Here is a 16463-nt window from a genome sequence, read left to right on the forward strand (position 1 = left end):
GCTGACCCAGGCCCTTTCCTGCTGGAGTCAGGCTGGGCCCCACTCCTGCTGTCCTGGGCCCTACTACATAGGCTTATAGCAGACACCAATGTTCACTGTTGCTGGCTCTGGCCTGCACAGCCTGGGCAAGGACCCTACAACTCCCAGCATGGGCGTGGGCACTGACTTCACAGACGCCCATTCCCTTTGTCCCTCCCAGCTCATGCGCTCAGTCTGGTTCTAAGGGTTAGAAGCACGCTCGGTTTGGGTGGGGCTGTCTCTCTCATGTTCTCAGAGACAAATTTTCCTCGTGAATTTCTCGGGGAACCCCCTTCCCTGTGTTTTCTGTACAGTGTTCTTGCCAAGTCCTCCTTCCCCTTTCCAACAGGCTGTGTAAGCATTTGAGAAGCCACCATGGAAATCAGGGCCCAAAACCTCTTTCTGAGCTGGGCAGCTATTCATGCAAGGGTAGGGCCGCTGAGCTCAGGCCTGGGAAGCCTCTCTAGGGCGGAAAGAATGGAGTGGAAAGCCCAAAACTGGAAATTGGCAGAGCTCCCAGCCCCACATGGCTTTCCTGTGCCGCACCACATGTCAGAGAGGATTCCCAGGCCGACATCCAGGGCCCTCCCTGCCCTCCTGCTGAGCGCTCTGGGAACCCGGACAGCCACTTGACTTCTTAAGGGAGCTATTGTACAGTCTGCGTGTGACTGAAGGTGGGGCAGATCGATGGGCAGAAAATAGGTGACGGGTGTGGCGCGGGCGAGATGGCGAGGTGAGCAAGGATGCCAGCTGCCAAGGCTGACGGCCTGAGTCTGATACCCCAGACCTACATAGTGGAAGGAGAGAACCAACTTCTACATGTGCAGCACACATATGTATGTGCACAAGCATGCATGTGCATGAACACACACACACATGCTTCCAAGAAAAGGGCAAGAGGGAGCAAGTGTGTTCCTCTGAGAGGACATCTAGGTGAGGGTAGCATTCACCTTCTGTATTATCTAGAACGTATTTTCTTTCGTTTACCTGAGTCCAGAAAAGACCATCGGAGCCTTTGATGAGTACAGGCTTCATAGGCTGGCCCGTGATGATGAAGCCACCATCCCTGGGGACAGGAAAAAGGCAGGAACCAGCCCTCTAGTCATAGCCCATAAGGGCAGCGCTGGCTTGCTCAGAGGTACAGAGGTGAGTGGGCCAAGCCTCTGGCATAAGGACCAAGGTGGCACCTGCCCATATGCTACCAGTGCTGAAACCTGGGCAGTCCCAGAAGACCTTGGTAGGTCAGTCACACTAGAATAGAGATTTAGTTGAGCCCTACTGCCCTCATGTCCCAGGACCCTTTGGGTGTAGGCTGGCACCCAGCTGCCTCCTGTAGGTAATGCACACCTTGCCCCTGCTCACACCAGGAGCCCATCACCTCTTCAAGCCTTAGTTGTTTTGCACGTCCAATAGGGTCCATGATAGCTGCTTCTGCTGACCTTTGACATTTGGATGGGACGCAAAGTCTGCCTGGTGAAGTACCTGTCACACAGCAAGCATTTAAACATTAGCAGCTTCATTCGTTACTTGTCCACTCAGTTCATTCGGCAGGCTGGAGTGTGTGTGTGTGTGCGTGTGTGTGCGTGCGTGTGTGTGTGTGTGTGTGTGTGTGTGCGCGCGCGCGTACGCGCGCGCCAGGTGCTGCCATAGGTCTTGGGAACAAAGACAAACACCCTGCTCTGGGAGAGATGGGGGGGTCAAGCAATAGACAAATAGGTAGGGCTGAGAGATGTGGAGGGAAGCTGGAGGGCGACCTGGGAAATGGGGAGTCCCACAGCTAAGGGCAGCTTCAGCCTCCCAAAGATGAAGGCAGAGACCTGAAGGAGGGGCAGCCCAGAAAGAAGCTCTGTTGGAGAAAGAGGTGGCAACAGCGTGTGCAAAGGCTGAAGTGGGGATCAGGGGGTTGGTTCAGAGAGTAAAGGAAGGGGTGCTAAGCGCTAGGAAGACTGGGAAATAGGAAGAGATAAATGCCGGAGGCCCCTAAGTGGCCTTGGAGGCCATCAAAGGCCTTAGTGCCCAGGTTCACTCCACGGAAAAGTCACATAGGTTTGGGAAGATGTGTAGCAGGTACTGCCTTCCATATTTAAAAAGATCTTTGTGGAGCAGACTGAGAACGGGAGAGCAAGGGTGGAGGGGAGAGAGTGCGCACAGGGATCATTAGGTATTAATATGAGAGCCAGACAGGGTAAGTAGCCACCCTGCCTTTGCACAGTGAGGTAGGTTGCTCAGGCAGACTCACTTTGGGGAGAGTGTTGGTAAACTATTGAGGTGTCCCTTAAAGTGATCTTTAGTAGCTCATTAGGTTTTTAAAGATGGGGTTCTATAGCCCAGGCTGACCTGTGGTCCAGGATGACCTTGAACTTGCCACCATTCTCCTGCTTTAGCCCTTGAATGCTGGGAATACAGGCCTGAGTCACCACACCTGGCTCTGATCTTTAACTCCTTGGTCACCCTCACAATACGCTGGGGACCCTTACCAAAGAAAGGAAGGACATTTGCTCCCTGGGAGTTGTGAATCCACATCTTTGCCAAACACCCTGAGTAGATTAACAAAATATCTGAACTTCTGTCTCCCCCAAGCCGATCTGTCCATCCAGAGCAATAATCCTGAGCTGGCACAGCCCTGCCCTTTCTGGTCCCCTAGGGCAAAGGATCAGCAAGCCCTGCCTCCTGGCCACCCTGCCCCTGCCTGCCTGGGGATCCAGATGCCCTGCCCAGAACACTCTTTTCCCAGGCCCTTCCCTGCCTTCCTGACTGGGAACCTGACTTCCCAGGGCAGGACAGGCGGAGGAGGCTGGGAAGAAACTTGGCTTCTAGTGCTTTGAACCCAGCCTTGCTCCCCTGTGGAGCCCAACTGGCTGCTCAGCTGAACTGAGGGACCTTAATGCTGAGTGATGGGGCCCTGGATTACAGTCTCAGGCACCATGTCCCCAAACAGTTCCCTGCCCCTGGCCTCCTAACAAATGAAAATGGCTTGCCTCCATGCCCTTCAGCCTCTCACTGCACAGGATGAACAGGATGATGTGAAATCATCCCATCCTGCCCAGCTCTACCTCCAGCCTGCTTCCGACTCCTCCCTCTCAGAGCCAGAGCGCTCTCCTCTCCAGCTGCTGGAATGAGCATGGGGAAATGGTAGCCACCTCCCACCCTGCAGGCTCTGTTCGCTGTGTGCCTGTTTGCCCATTTTCAAGATCTTTTCCTGCCTTGAGGTCTTCCTAAAGTTTAGCTCCTTCCTTCCTCCAGTCACAGTGCTCTGTGCTGTTCAGTGGAAAAGAAGAGCGTTCAGACTCACACAGTGCAGATCCCTCACCTCGCCACTGGAAGTGATGACCGAGTGTGGAGTCCCTGACATCCTGGACTCCAAGCTGTCCTTGCTCCTTCCCAGGCACACACATTTCCTTGCTTTGTGTGAAGCTCGGTGGCGTATCCTCTGCCCCTGAATATGAGCTTCCACAGCTGCTGACCTGTTTTCAACACAAAGATTGCCCCACCCTACCTGTGGGGAACCCACCAAACAGGCGGCCAACAGCGTCCAGTGCCAAAGCCAAAACAGGAAAAAAAAAAAAAGTAATTTGCTAAACTATGTAAACAACTTAAAGAACGCCAACTGGTCTTCACAGCTGTGTAAGGCTTCCCTCTACCTGAAACCTCTCTAGGGTCCAGAAGAGGGGCCAAAATTTGTGGGAAGCTATGGAGTATAATTCTGCCTCCACACCTCCACCCTGGGAGTATGTGTGGGCAGATTACATGTTCTGGTTTAGTGGGAAAAATTCTGGCTGTCAAGAACTATGTATGTAGTATCTGGAAACTTCATGACTTTGCTTGGTTCTTATTCAGCCTGAGCTGCAATACTGTGTCTAGTTTATACCAAGTACTTAGCAGTAAGTAAAACAGCTGCACTTTTGTTGGAGGTTCTGATAGACAGAAAAACAGGGGCGACACACCTAAGACTACTTCGCCTTGAGGATTCTACTTCAGTGATGTATAGCCCTACAGCGTGGAGTGAAGACATGGGTAGCCCTACAGCGTGGAGTGAAGACACATGGGTAGCCTCTGCCTCTGCCTTGCGTGGCCTGGAACAAGCGGCTGGTTCTTTTGGCCCTCACGTGTGAGCTAGCTTTTTCAGGTCATCACCAGCATCCACATGGTCCTGTGCCTCCCAAAAACATTCTAGAGCTTCTTTTCTTAGAGCTAAAGCCTGGGGCATAGCCCCTGAGGAACAGAAGTCTACTTAGCCTGGTCACCGGGAGCAAAAGCCCTATGCTGAAGCCATCTTGTCACCCTTTGCTTGTTTTTAAACCTTTAAAGATTCCATAGTCCTGGAGTGCTGAGCAAACCAGGGTGGTTGGCCACATTCCCACTGCACCCTTATTCTGGGTCTCATAACTGGACAGAGGTCTTTTTATTTTCATTTGTGTGTTTTTTGTTTTTCAGTTCATGTCTTTTATTATCTTGTACACAGCCTTCTGGTTTGTAAGTCAGACATTCCATGGCACATGGCACACTGGTATCTGTCAAAGCAGCTGGCACTAAAGTACCTCTAAAGGACCCTCTGGAAGGTGGCTCATTTTGACATTTTCATACACTCCATAATATTTCACTTTGGTCTATTTAACCTTTTCCTCCTCTGCTTCCTTAGGGTCATTTTAGACAACCCCCCCCCTTTCTTGGCACCACAAAGTCTCAACACAGATCAAGTGTTGACTCCTTTGGAATATTGTATAAAGGTGTAAACATCTTCTACTTGTTTTCAGCAAAGATCCACTTTTGCTGATCAGGAATTCTTTCCTTATGCTAGATTCTGGCCTTTGTATTTCCTATGGTATTGAGGGTTCAGCCATGTTAGTCTTGCTGCTCAGTCACTAGAAAAACCTGTATTGTGGTGGCAGCACCCATGTGAGGCAGCTCACAAGCACCTGTATTCCAGCTCCAGGAGATCTGATGCTGCCCCCGCCCCAGTTTCTACAGGCACACATACATACATGGCGTATATTTTCACAGAGAGACACATATACACATAGATAGATGATAGATAGATAGATAGATAGATAGATAGATAGATAGATAGATAAAAATAAGTAAATAAATAATTAGACCTTTAACTTGACTTCTGATATCACCTCCCACCCCTCTTCTCTTTCTTGTCTCCTTCTCAGGTCTATCTGGGAACCCTTTAGATCTGGAGAAGCGTAGACTTGTTTTTGGACAGAACTTGATACCTCCAAAAAAGCCCAAGACATTCTTAGAATTAGTGTGGGAAGCCCTGCAGGATGTCACTCTCATCATCCTGGAGATCGCAGCCATCATCTCCCTGGTCCTGTCCTTCTATCGACCCCCTGGCGGAGATAACGAAAGTGAGTGTCTGAGCTCCCCATGTGGCTGACCTGGATCCATTCCACGGCACCAACCATTCTTAATACCGGTGGCTGACAGGTTGTAGTATACAATGTTCCTGTTGTCCAGCATGTCCTGCAAAGGAGAACAGCCAGGAGCTAGTAAGCCATTCTCCTAACTGTCCCCCTTCCCCTACCACATCCTCACTCAGAACGCCACCCATCCTGTGTCCTTACCTCTGCAGCTCAGTGTGTCCTGACCATAATGCTTGGCATTATGGGAAATAGCAGTGAGCCCCGACTGCATTTGGCGTGCCTTGCATTGGCATATTTTGTGCTGTTTGGTGATGAACACAAATAGATGTAGTGATGATGAGATGGGAGTCCATTCTGCTACCCTCTGATTTCCTTGGAGAGCAGCCCTTCACTTCAGAGTGTTATTTTCTATTGCTCTCTTCCCTTGACCTTCCATCTTGTAGAGGTTGCAGAAGCACCACCCTTATTTCAATGACTCTTTCTCTCATTCCTGGATAGTCTGTGGTCAGGCTTCAGGTGCCCCAGATGACGAGGAAGAAGCAGAAACCGGATGGATTGAGGGCGCGGCCATCCTTACCTCAGTGATCATTGTGGTGTTAGTGACGGCCTTCAATGACTGGAGCAAGGAGAAGCAGTTTCGGGGGCTGCAGAGCCGCATTGAGCTCGAGCAGAAATTCTGCATTATCCGGAATGGCCAGCTCATTCAACTCCCTGTGGCTGAGATTGTGGTGGGAGATATTGCCCAGATCAAATATGGTAAGAACACCATGTTTCTCCGGCCTACACACATGTGAGGAGCAGGTCCACTGACATGAGGGGCTAGGAGTTTCTGAACCTCCCCCAAATAAACCCCCAGAGTGTGGTAACTTGTCGGTAGAATTTAAGGAGGTTGTGGGAAGAAATTCTGGAGAAAGCCATAGCCAACTCTTCCAAGAGATTGTCATACTTGTGTTCTCTGTGATTTAGGAGTCAAGGTATATAATAGTTAGGCCTCAGGAAGGTGTCAGTTGGAGCTATATGTGATCCTAAGATCAAGCCCAGTGCCATTTGCAGTGTAGGTGGGCCCTCTGCCACTGAACCCCACCCATCTCTAGAATTAGATGCTCTTCAGCTTCTCACGGAACCATAGCCCTGTAGATTTTACCAGGAGAGCAGCCCCGAGGTGGAGTGGAGATGCTGGCTCTTACCTGCTTGGCCTCACTGTGACTCTTCCCCTTATGCACTAGGTGACCTGCTGCCTGCAGATGGAATCCTAATCCAGGGGAACGACCTGAAGATTGACGAGAGCTCTCTGACAGGAGAATCAGATCATGTCAAGAAGTCTCTGGACAAAGACCCCATGTTGCTCTCAGGTATAGCCTCTGATTGCCCAGGTTATCATTCCATGGCCCCTAGATAGTCAGGTCACGGGTTCTGGGCCCATTCCCTCTGAGTAGAGGGAATGCTCCATCCTTTCTTTATCTCTTGGGTTCAGATGGAGTAGAAACATTTTGGTGATGGAACACGAATTCTAATTGGTCTTAATAAAAACCCAGGGGTCAGATATTAGAGGGTGAGAGCCGAAAGTCTAGAGAGGATGAGCAGAGCAGCCAGCATTAGTTCTTATCTCTGTGAAATCCTCAGACCGAAGGGGGTATCCTGTCTCTTCAAGTCCTCAGACTGAATCCCTGAGCTCCTGTCTCCTCCCGCCTTACATTCTTCTCTCTGCCCAGCCATCCCTTTCTGTCTCCACCTCCCTAGTGCTGGGATTAAAGGCACCGACTCCGGAGTACTAGGATTGAAGGTGTGAGCCTTCACCGCCTGTCTCTGTTTCTCTTTTAGACTGGATCAATCTTGTGTAGTCCAGGGTGGCCTTGAACTCACAGAGATCTGTCTGCCTCTGCCTCCCAAGTGCTGAGATTAAAGACGTGCGCCACCACTGCCTGGCCTCTATGGCTAACTAGTGGCTCATCCACACCCTGATCCTCAGGCAAGCTTTATTTGTTATAGCACAAACAAAATAACACCACAGGCTAGTCCTGATGCAGGGATGTCAGTAACCTGAGAGAAGTTTTTCATAAAATGAGTGCTTTATGAGCCCTGCTATTTGGGAAGATGGCATAAAGTTAATACATCAGCCTTAACCTCTGTTTCCTTTTTCTGGTTTAAATGGGTTCATCTCTTGGCTTTCTCTTACTGCCTTCTAACCAGAGTACTGCCCATAAAGAAAAGGGATCACTGTGCTTTTAAGTTTGTATTTCGTACCAAATCGCAGCTAAGAATATCCAACAGCACGCGTCTCTGTCTTCTCCCTTCTCTTTGATAGGGACTCATGTGATGGAAGGTTCTGGCCGGATGGTGGTGACTGCTGTGGGGGTCAACTCCCAGACTGGAATCATCTTCACCCTCTTAGGGGTCAGTGATGATGATGATGAGGAGGAGGATAAGAAGAAGAAAGGTAAGGGGCATGCCGAGTGAGAATGAAATTCTCCTTCATCTCTGTGAATGAACTAAAGGTCAGAGAGCAGATCCAGATGGAAAACCTGTTAGAAAAAGTCTACTGGAATGAAGCGACAGATACCCAAGCTCCTTGCCAAGATGCAGATGTCACTTGTGGGGCTGGAGAGATGGCTCAGTGGTTTAAGAACATTTGCTATTCTTTTTGTTTGTTTGTTTTATTTTGTTTTGTGGGACAAGGTATCTCTGTGTAGTCCTGACTGTTTTAGAACTCACTTTGTAGACCAGGCTGGCCTCGAACTCACAGAGATCTACATGCCTCTGCCTCCCGAGTGCTGGGATTAAAGAACTGTGTTACCACCTCCTGGTTGCACTTGCTATTCTTGCAAAGGACCTGGGTTTGGTTTTCAGTACCCACGCGGCTGCTAATAACCACCTATAACTCCAGTTCCAGGGGATCCTGTACCCTCTTCTGGCCTGTGTGGACACCAGGCGCACACACATGGTGTATAGACATATGTGTGTGCGCACACACACACACATCGACTTACGTCTCTGGGGTGCTCTGATAAAAACCACGAAATCCTAGCTCAAAGCCTTCCAGTCATATTTCATTTGAACCTGAATTCCTGTATCTTTCTGAGTTAGCCCTACACTGGGTGAGCTGGAAGGTGCTCCAGCCAAAGTGTCCAATGTCCTCCTCCTCTCCCCTTCCTCTCTTCCTCATGAATTAAGTAGAATGAACCATCACAGCTAAACAGAAGGCGAGTTGAAGAAAACATGGATCCCGCTGAAACTGTGCACTCTCTGCAGAAGAGAAGCACAGTTGGAAGAGTGGGACCCGAGAGGCAGTTAGACTAGTCTTGGTCACTAACTGGTTCCCGGAGGAATAACAGGAGAAAGAGGCCAGATGCTAACACCAAACTCGTACCTTTTACTGAGCTGTGGGGAGAGAACGGTTTCTACCACTTGGCCAAGGATCATCTTAGGTTCTTAGTAGAGAGCAGTTTATGAATAAGGAACAGTCTCTCAGAACCCAGCTATTCATTTCCACAACTGCTCTCAGATGAACTCTTAGGAAGCCTGCCTGGTGCTATTGAATAGACCAGGGGACGCCTTTTAGGGCCTTTCCACAAGCTGAAACATTTCCTGCCTCTCTCTCCCTAACTCCCACCCCAATTTTCTCAAGAGTTTTGACTCAAGCCTAACAGCAGGAGAAGCTCAGGCGTGACCACATGTGCCCTTGTCTGAACACTCAGCTCCAATCCAATCCAAGGGTTCCTTAGAACCGATAGGAAGGATGAATGGACAGAGACGTGAGCTTCCTTCCTGTGTATCTCCCTGCCCTACAGCCACCTCCTTCGCTGTGGGCCTTCTGTGCTGGGAGAGAACCGGCACACTGTAATCTGATCATCTCTTACTGGTCACTTTGGGTCTCCACCCCACTTTTTTCTTTCTTGTTCAAACAGGTAAAAAACAAGGAGTCTCTGAAAATCGCAACAAAGGTAACCTCTCCACCCACTCATGTGCCATCTCTACCTGCCCACGCGCAAACCAGACCTTCCCGGGCCATCTGTCTCCCTCCCTCTCCATAATCTGTTACCTGCTGCTGTGGCCCAGTGCCTCATCCTGAGGACGGTGCAGAGAGCCAGGGGTGGGCTCAAGGCAGGACAGCAGCACCCTCTGCTGTTGGCTTGAGGAAGCACATGTCCAGAATTCTTCGGGTGTGGGACACGATCTGTTCTTCCCAGAGTGCTGAGCTCTGCTTCACTGTCCACACCGGCCGTTTCTGGGCTGGAAGTCGTGGTGGAGGACATTGGCCGGGCAGTTCCTGCACCCTCCTCTGCTAGCTGGCTCATCGGTGTCTTCTGGTCTGTTTTTCTTCTCCGCTCGTCTGCTCAGAGGCTCTGGACAGAGACTTTTCTCTCTGCCTCTCTGCCCACTTCTTTCTTTGTTCTCGCCACAGTCTGTTTTGTTCCTCCCGATATGGTTTGTGTTTCTCTTGGTGGCTGTGTCTACATCCCATCTCTGTCTTGTTTGTGCATCAGACAGGAAAGACTGTATCCCAAGAGGGACTTCCTAAGCAAGCGGTGATGTTGGAGGGATGTTGGGGACCAGCAAGAAGTAGTCTTGACACGGTTCCTAAAGTTTTGGTTTTTTTTTTTTTAAATCCTTGTTACACACATCATAGTACTCTTTAGAAATAAAAGCACCATAGCAGAGCACCAGGGCTTAAGCAGAAAAAACTTGGATTTCAAGTCTCTTTATTCTTCTTCTGAAAGGGAAATAGATGGGTTTCCTGTGTCTGTGCATCTCTCTCTTCCCCTCATTCTAAGCCTTTAGGCAGCTTCTTTTCTTACCCCAGAATCCTCAGTTCAGGTCCTGCTGTGTTGCCTACTTCATTCCTTTGTCCTTCAACTTATGTAAGAAGTAGTTGAAGAATTGCTTTGGTCTTGGGGGGAGGGTCTGCGTTTCTTTCCTGATTGGGAGGAGGGGGACTCTTAACAGAATAAGCTAGGACCCTTATATGCTAACATCTACTAGGCTTTCTTTCCCTTTGGTCCCTTTCTACAGTAAACCTTCACTGTTCTAAGCTCTGGATTCCAGAAAGGATGCTTTTGGTGATGGCCTTAGTGGTGTGATTAATCCCCTTGTTGTTATAAACCTGGCACATGACTCCGAGGGGTGCCAGGAAGTTGTCATGGAGAAGAAATCCAGACCTGAGAGGCATCCTCCATCTCCAGTTGTTAGATTTGCCCCAAAGGCCCAAGTGGAGCCCTACATCTGGCACGAGTCAGGAATGGTCAGAACCAAGGTCAGGGCCCGAGGGACGGTCCAGGAAGAAAGCAGAAGGGCATCTTGCCTTCCACCTGCCTGCCGCTCACTATGACGTTCTTTCCACTCACCTGTTCCATTCGTGTGTCTACCCTAGCAAAGACCCAAGATGGAGTGGCCTTGGAAATCCAGCCTCTCAACAGCCAGGAGGGCGTCGATGGCGAGGAAAAGGAGAAGAAGATAAGCAAGATGCCCAAGAAGGAGAAGTCAGTGCTGCAGGGCAAGCTCACGCGCCTGGCCGTGCAGATCGGGAAGGCGGGTGAGTAGCTAAGCCTGCCTCCCCTTGCAGACCACTCCAATTGTCTTCCCACCACACCAAGCAGGACTCCAGAAGGGCACTGGAACTCCAGGGTGGCTCCTGGGGTCTAGATAGTTGTATCTCTGGCCACTCCTTGTGCTTTGGAAGAGAGCTATTTCCTCCTATGTATAAAGGTTAATTAGCCTCAAGCTCTCTCTCACCCAAACAGCAGGGGAGGGTCATGCTAACCAGAAGGAAGTTAAGAATTCTCGCCTGCCCCATAATCCCATGGTGGTAGAATCTTGTGGCTCTGCATGGAGCAATAAATACACAGTAAAGACTGGAGGGCAAGGAAGTCCAGTTAGAGAGACTCTATTTAGAAGAAGGGTCCTACAGCCACCCCTACATTTTCCTGCCATCTTCTGCCTAAGGAGAGCAGCAGGAAGGGGGACAAACGAATCACTCCTTTGTGCAATGTCCCTCAAGGCATGGTTGTAGGGCTTCCGCTAACCTGTCATACTCAGCATGCTTCTCTGGGCACAGATCTCCAGAAGTCCTTGCTGAAGTGCAGGCTACCTTCAGAAAGTCCTTGGCAGAGCCCGAGAGTCTGCAAGAATCTGTGGTAGATACAACAGCAGCCACCATCTGCTTCTGGGTAGCCATATTTTAAGCATTCACAAGCCACACGTGTCCAGTAGCTGTCTTACTGAACAGCACCAAGTGAGAGCATTTCAAGCATTCCAGAAAGTTCTGGTGGGGATGTATAGACCTAGCCAATGTGTTTCAATCCAGCATTTAGCTCATTCTACCTTGAAGTCTTCTGTATAGATTCAATGAGCTGAGCCGTGGGTGCAAAAGTCCCGTGGTAAGCCCAGTACCTAGGTCAGAAACGTTAACTACACCCCTTAACCCATGCCCAAAGTTGGCCAGTATCTTAAAGGCTATTGGCTGAAGGAGTTCCTACAACAGAACATCTCTAAATTTTGTGCCTTGCTTCCTTACTCTGGTCCTTGCCTTAATCAAGCCAAAGCCAAGCTAATCTACTTTCACTGCTGCCACACCCCCCATGGCCTTGCTGTGAGACCCCTGAAGCATCAGGCTGTTTCCCAAATACTGTGCCACTTATGGGCACATGTTGATCCTTAACCCTCAGGATAGCCACTGATCCCTCAGCTATCCCAGGTGCTTGAAACTTTCCCAGTTTTCTCACTGTAAGTCCCAGAAATTGAGTCTCGGGCAAATCAGGCTGGCTGCCCTACCAGTGTGCTAGTTCAGACTCTTCCTTCACTGCCCCCTGGCTTTGTCTTCTTCGAAACAGGAGTGATCATAATAATCTATATCCTAGGGCTGTTGTGAAGTGGTTATGAAGGCTTGGCTGGTCTGTGGCAGGCACTGTGTAAGTTGTTGCTGTCGTTGTCATCTTCGTGATGTGCTGCGAGAGGAAAAGTCGTGTAGGTGATACGCTGGCACTGTGAGGACACCCTGTGACCAGGGCATGGGACACGCAGAGAGCAGCGGTGGGAGCATCAAAGCCAGAGCACTGCCTAGAGGACAGCTGCATTTGCTGCTCGGGAAACCACGGCACGCAATCACGACCACCTTGTTGACGTAGCAGGAGGGCTAAAAAAGCAGTGGTGGCCAGTCCACACCTGTAGCTGATCCACAGTCCCTTTAGAAGTGCAGTTTATTAGGAGGAGAAAGGGCCTCAAGGCCATGATCCAGGGAGAGAAAGAGCTTTAGACAGAATCTCTGAACAAAAGAAAAAAAATCAGTCTTCCAAGTTTAGAGGACATGGCAGGAAGTTTCACACTATGCAGCTTAGTTCAATGTAGCACGCATGATGAAGGGCCAGGTGCCGTAACTGAGAGCGCTCAAGTCACAGCACAGCCTGCTTCTCAATTCCCTGCCCGGGGTGGGGTGGGAGCTGGGTCTCTGCAATGAGGTGTGACCTGATCCCTCCAGGCTGTAGGATTTGACCTGTGTGTGTGTAATATGCAGCGTCTTTTAGGAGGAAGTCCACTAGCAGACTCTGCTCCCCTTTTTTGTTTGGTTGGGTTTGGTAGGTTTTTGTAGATCAGGTTGACCTGACCTCATGATCGTCCCGTCTCGGTTTCCCAAGAGCTGAGATTATAGGTGTATGCCACCTCTTCTTTATGAATGAAGAATTTAAACTAGGAACTCAACCCGTAGAGGCTTAACAACTAATCCGAGGGTGTAAGTCAGGTTGGTAACATGCTGAGAACAGCATCTATATCCTGGAACCTCTGCTTTTAGAGCCTTAGTTTTGTTAACACACACACACACACACACACACACACACACACACAACCCACAACCTCTATCATTGTCCACAAGCATCAGAGAATGGGGAGGTGTGGGAGAACTGACCCTGAAGATGTGAAAATGGGAGAACTGGCCCCAGTCCAGCATCCACCCCATCTGTGATCTGATGAAGCACAGGCGGGGGTGGGGGGGGTGGCCCTGTGGACCCAGGGCTGTGGGATCTCCATGACTCAAACAAGCAACAGGATGTCCAGGGATAGTCCCAGTGAGGGCCCAACATTGATAGTGCAGCAGAGAACAGGGGCCTTGAGTCAGAGCAATGATTCTTTGCAGTGAACACCTGCATGTACAGATGGATGGATAAATGTTTACTGTGTGACTGTGTCACACTGCAGCTTCCGTGATGACATTTTCCCTTTCTCCTTTTTTTTTAAATTTTTGTTTCTCTTAAATTTTATTGGGGGGGGGTGGGACCAGGGGGCATAATATGAAAGACACAAAGAATAAACAAAAAGAAAGTTTAAAAAAAAAAGCTATTTTGAAAGGGTACAGTGGCTAACCCCTGCTAACGTGCCTGCCTTGTTGCCCTTGACAGGTCTGATCATGTCTGCCCTCACAGTTATCATCTTGATTCTATACTTTGTGGTTGACAATTTCGTGGTACAGCGCAGAGCATGGCTACCCGAGTGTACTCCCGTCTATGTCCAGTATTTCGTCAAGTTCTTCATCATCGGCGTCACTGTATTGGTCGTGGCTGTGCCTGAGGGACTGCCGCTGGCCGTCACCATCTCACTGGCCTACTCTGTGAAGGTGAGACAGAGGCGGGAAGGGAGGGGTCCGTGTGCCTTTGGGTCAAAGGATAAGCTGTTCTGTCCTTTGTACACGTTAGGTGGAAGGCTCTCCGCTCTAGGAAACGACTGTTCAGTTAGCTGTTTAATCAGATCTATGGAATCTTAAAGCCTCACGAAAGCGGTACCATGCATTTTCGTGTAGGGCTAGAAAACAAAGTGAGGAGTGTTAGCTAGGACTTAGCCTTTGACCGATGCTTTGGAGAGCTCTGCTGCTCCTCTTTCAACTTTTCCCCCTTCTCTTTTGTAGAAAATGATGAAGGACAACAACTTGGTACGGCACTTGGATGCTTGTGAGACAATGGGCAACGCCACCGCCATTTGCTCTGATAAGACAGGAACACTGACCATGAACCGCATGACAGTGGTACAGGCTTACATTGGGAACACTCATTACCGTCAGATCCCGAGCCCTGACGTCTTACCACCCAAGGTTCTGGACCTCTTGGTCAATGGCATTTCTATTAACAGTGCTTATACTTCTAAGATTCTGGTAAGCTTTCCCATTGCCTGGGGACCTGGAACAGGGGACAGGGGACCAATATTAATTTTGCCAGAGAAAACCCTTCTGTCCTAGTTCCTTTCCTGTGCTTGTGCTAAACACTATGACCAAGGCAACTTATAGAAGAGTTTGTTGGGGGCTTACAGTTTCTGAGGGTTTGAGCCCATGACTATCATGGCAGGGAACTTGGAAGCAGACAAGGAGGCATAGCTCTGGAGCAGTAGCCGAGGACTCACCTCTCAGTCCCAGGCAGGAAGCAGAGAGCACACTGGGAATGACATCAGGTTTTGAAAGCCCCTAGTGACACACTTCCTCCAATAAGGCCTCACCGCCCAATCCTTCCCAAACAGTCTGCCAACTGAGGACCAAGTATTCCAATCTGTCGGCCTCTGAGAGCCTTTGAGCTCAGATCACCACATCCTTTATTATATTCCGTCTGACTGCCATTCCACATTCTGTTTCTTACTCTTGGCCAAATGTGCACATCATAAACTTATGGCAGTGACTCCAAGAAGGAACCTCATGCCCACTGCAGACTTCCACTTGTCCAGAATTAATTGCTCACTTTCCAGAAACAGAGAGAGATCATTCATTTGAGTAAGACTTCCAGAAGGTGAGATGTTGTCAGAGGTGTCTGTCCCACCCGGTCCCACAGCCATTCAGTCCCAAAGAAGCACACAGAGACCTACATCAATTGTAAACTGGTTGGCCTATTAGCTTAGGGTTCTTATTAACTAATTCTTACATCTTACATTAACCCACATTTTTTGTCTGTGTTTAGCCATGCGGCTTGGTTCCTCTTATCAGTAAGGCATTCTCATCTTGCTTCCTCTGTGTCTGGATGATGACTGCAGACTGAGCCTTTTCTCTTTCCAGAATTTTTCTCTTCTGGTCAACCCATCTATACTTCCTGCCTGGTTGCCCCGCCTAAACTTCCTGCCTGGCTACTGGCCAATCAGCATTTCATTAAGCCAATACAAGTGACAAATCTTTACAGGGTATAAGTCCATTGTCCCACAGCAGTGAGACATCTCATTACTTAGAGCATCTATAAGAGCCCAAGACCTCTATGGCTGGAAGTCACGTCACAAAAACAACTACTGCCTCCCCTGTGGGCACAGGTATGCCTGCCCAGGTCCTCTTTCTGGTCCAGATACCTACTCATTAGTTCCATGTTTGTTTTTGTTTCTGTTTTCCTTTTCTCTCTCAGCCTCCAGAAAAGGAGGGAGGCCTACCCCGGCAAGTAGGCAACAAGACAGAGTGTGCCCTGCTGGGCTTTGTCACGGATCTGAAGCAAGATTACCAAGCAGTTCGCAATGAGGTGCCCGAGGAGAAGCTCTTCAAAGTGTACACCTTCAACTCAGTGCGCAAGTCCATGAGCACCGTCATCAGGAAACCGGAAGGGGGCTTCCGCATGTACAGCAAAGGCGCCTCTGAGATAATGCTGCGCAAGTGAGCCCCTCCTCGCACTTTCTCCTTTGAGACGCCCCTTGGGAAGGTCTGAAGGCCCAGGCAGAACCAGTCTGAAGGATGAGTGACCTTCCAGCCATTTGAGCTTTTATTTAGGACAGGCTTTGCTTTTAAGAACCTTGCAGACTCCTTTTATTTAATTCTCGCGACTCAGCAAGGTGGATACTATTTTGACCCATTTTGCAGATGAGAAAATATGCGCAGTGAAGTTGCAAAGCTTGCTTATAGAGAGAACAGCTAACAGTGCCACAGCCAGGATTCAGCCTGGAGCAGTCTCCTAGTGAATTCATGGAGGTGGTCAGAATGTTCCCCATCTCACTGGGCTTGAAGGAGTCGGTGAGCGTAAGATGCCTTGCACACACCAAGAGCTGACCATGCTGCTCCTCTGTTGCCTCTCTCTCTCATTCTTAATTCTGATTACACCTGTATACCTTTAAAAATAGCTGAGCTACCTAGCGGTTGTT

The 16463-nt window shown here is 49.5% G+C and overlaps 1 protein-coding gene across 5 annotated transcripts in view; it reads left to right on the forward strand.

Moving 5' to 3' along the window:
- The window catches only part of Atp2b4 (ATPase plasma membrane Ca2+ transporting 4), a 105183-nt gene that overhangs the window by 56301 nt on the left and 32419 nt on the right, over positions 1-16463 (forward strand). For 3 of the 5 annotated variants that reach the window (XM_048430782.3, XM_048430779.3, XM_048430776.3), the window contains exons 3-11: positions 5175-5372; positions 5886-6143; positions 6614-6739; positions 7693-7824; positions 9293-9328; positions 10756-10917; positions 13775-13989; positions 14278-14520; positions 15740-15981. In XM_048430782.3, coding sequence (XP_048286739.2) covers positions 5175-5372; positions 5886-6143; positions 6614-6739; positions 7693-7824; positions 9293-9328; positions 10756-10917; positions 13775-13989; positions 14278-14520; positions 15740-15981 — 1612 coding nt within the window. The remainder of the gene's footprint in view (positions 1-5174; positions 5373-5885; positions 6144-6613; positions 6740-7692; positions 7825-9292; positions 9329-10755; positions 10918-13774; positions 13990-14277; positions 14521-15739; positions 15982-16463) is intronic. The other 2 variants (XM_048430778.3, XM_048430780.3) reach the window with 1 other exon arrangement.

The sequence above is a fragment of the Myodes glareolus genome, chromosome 5 (assembly GCF_982192425.1).
Source record: "Myodes glareolus chromosome 5, mMyoGla1.1, whole genome shotgun sequence".
NCBI lineage: Eukaryota > Metazoa > Chordata > Mammalia > Rodentia > Cricetidae > Myodes > Myodes glareolus.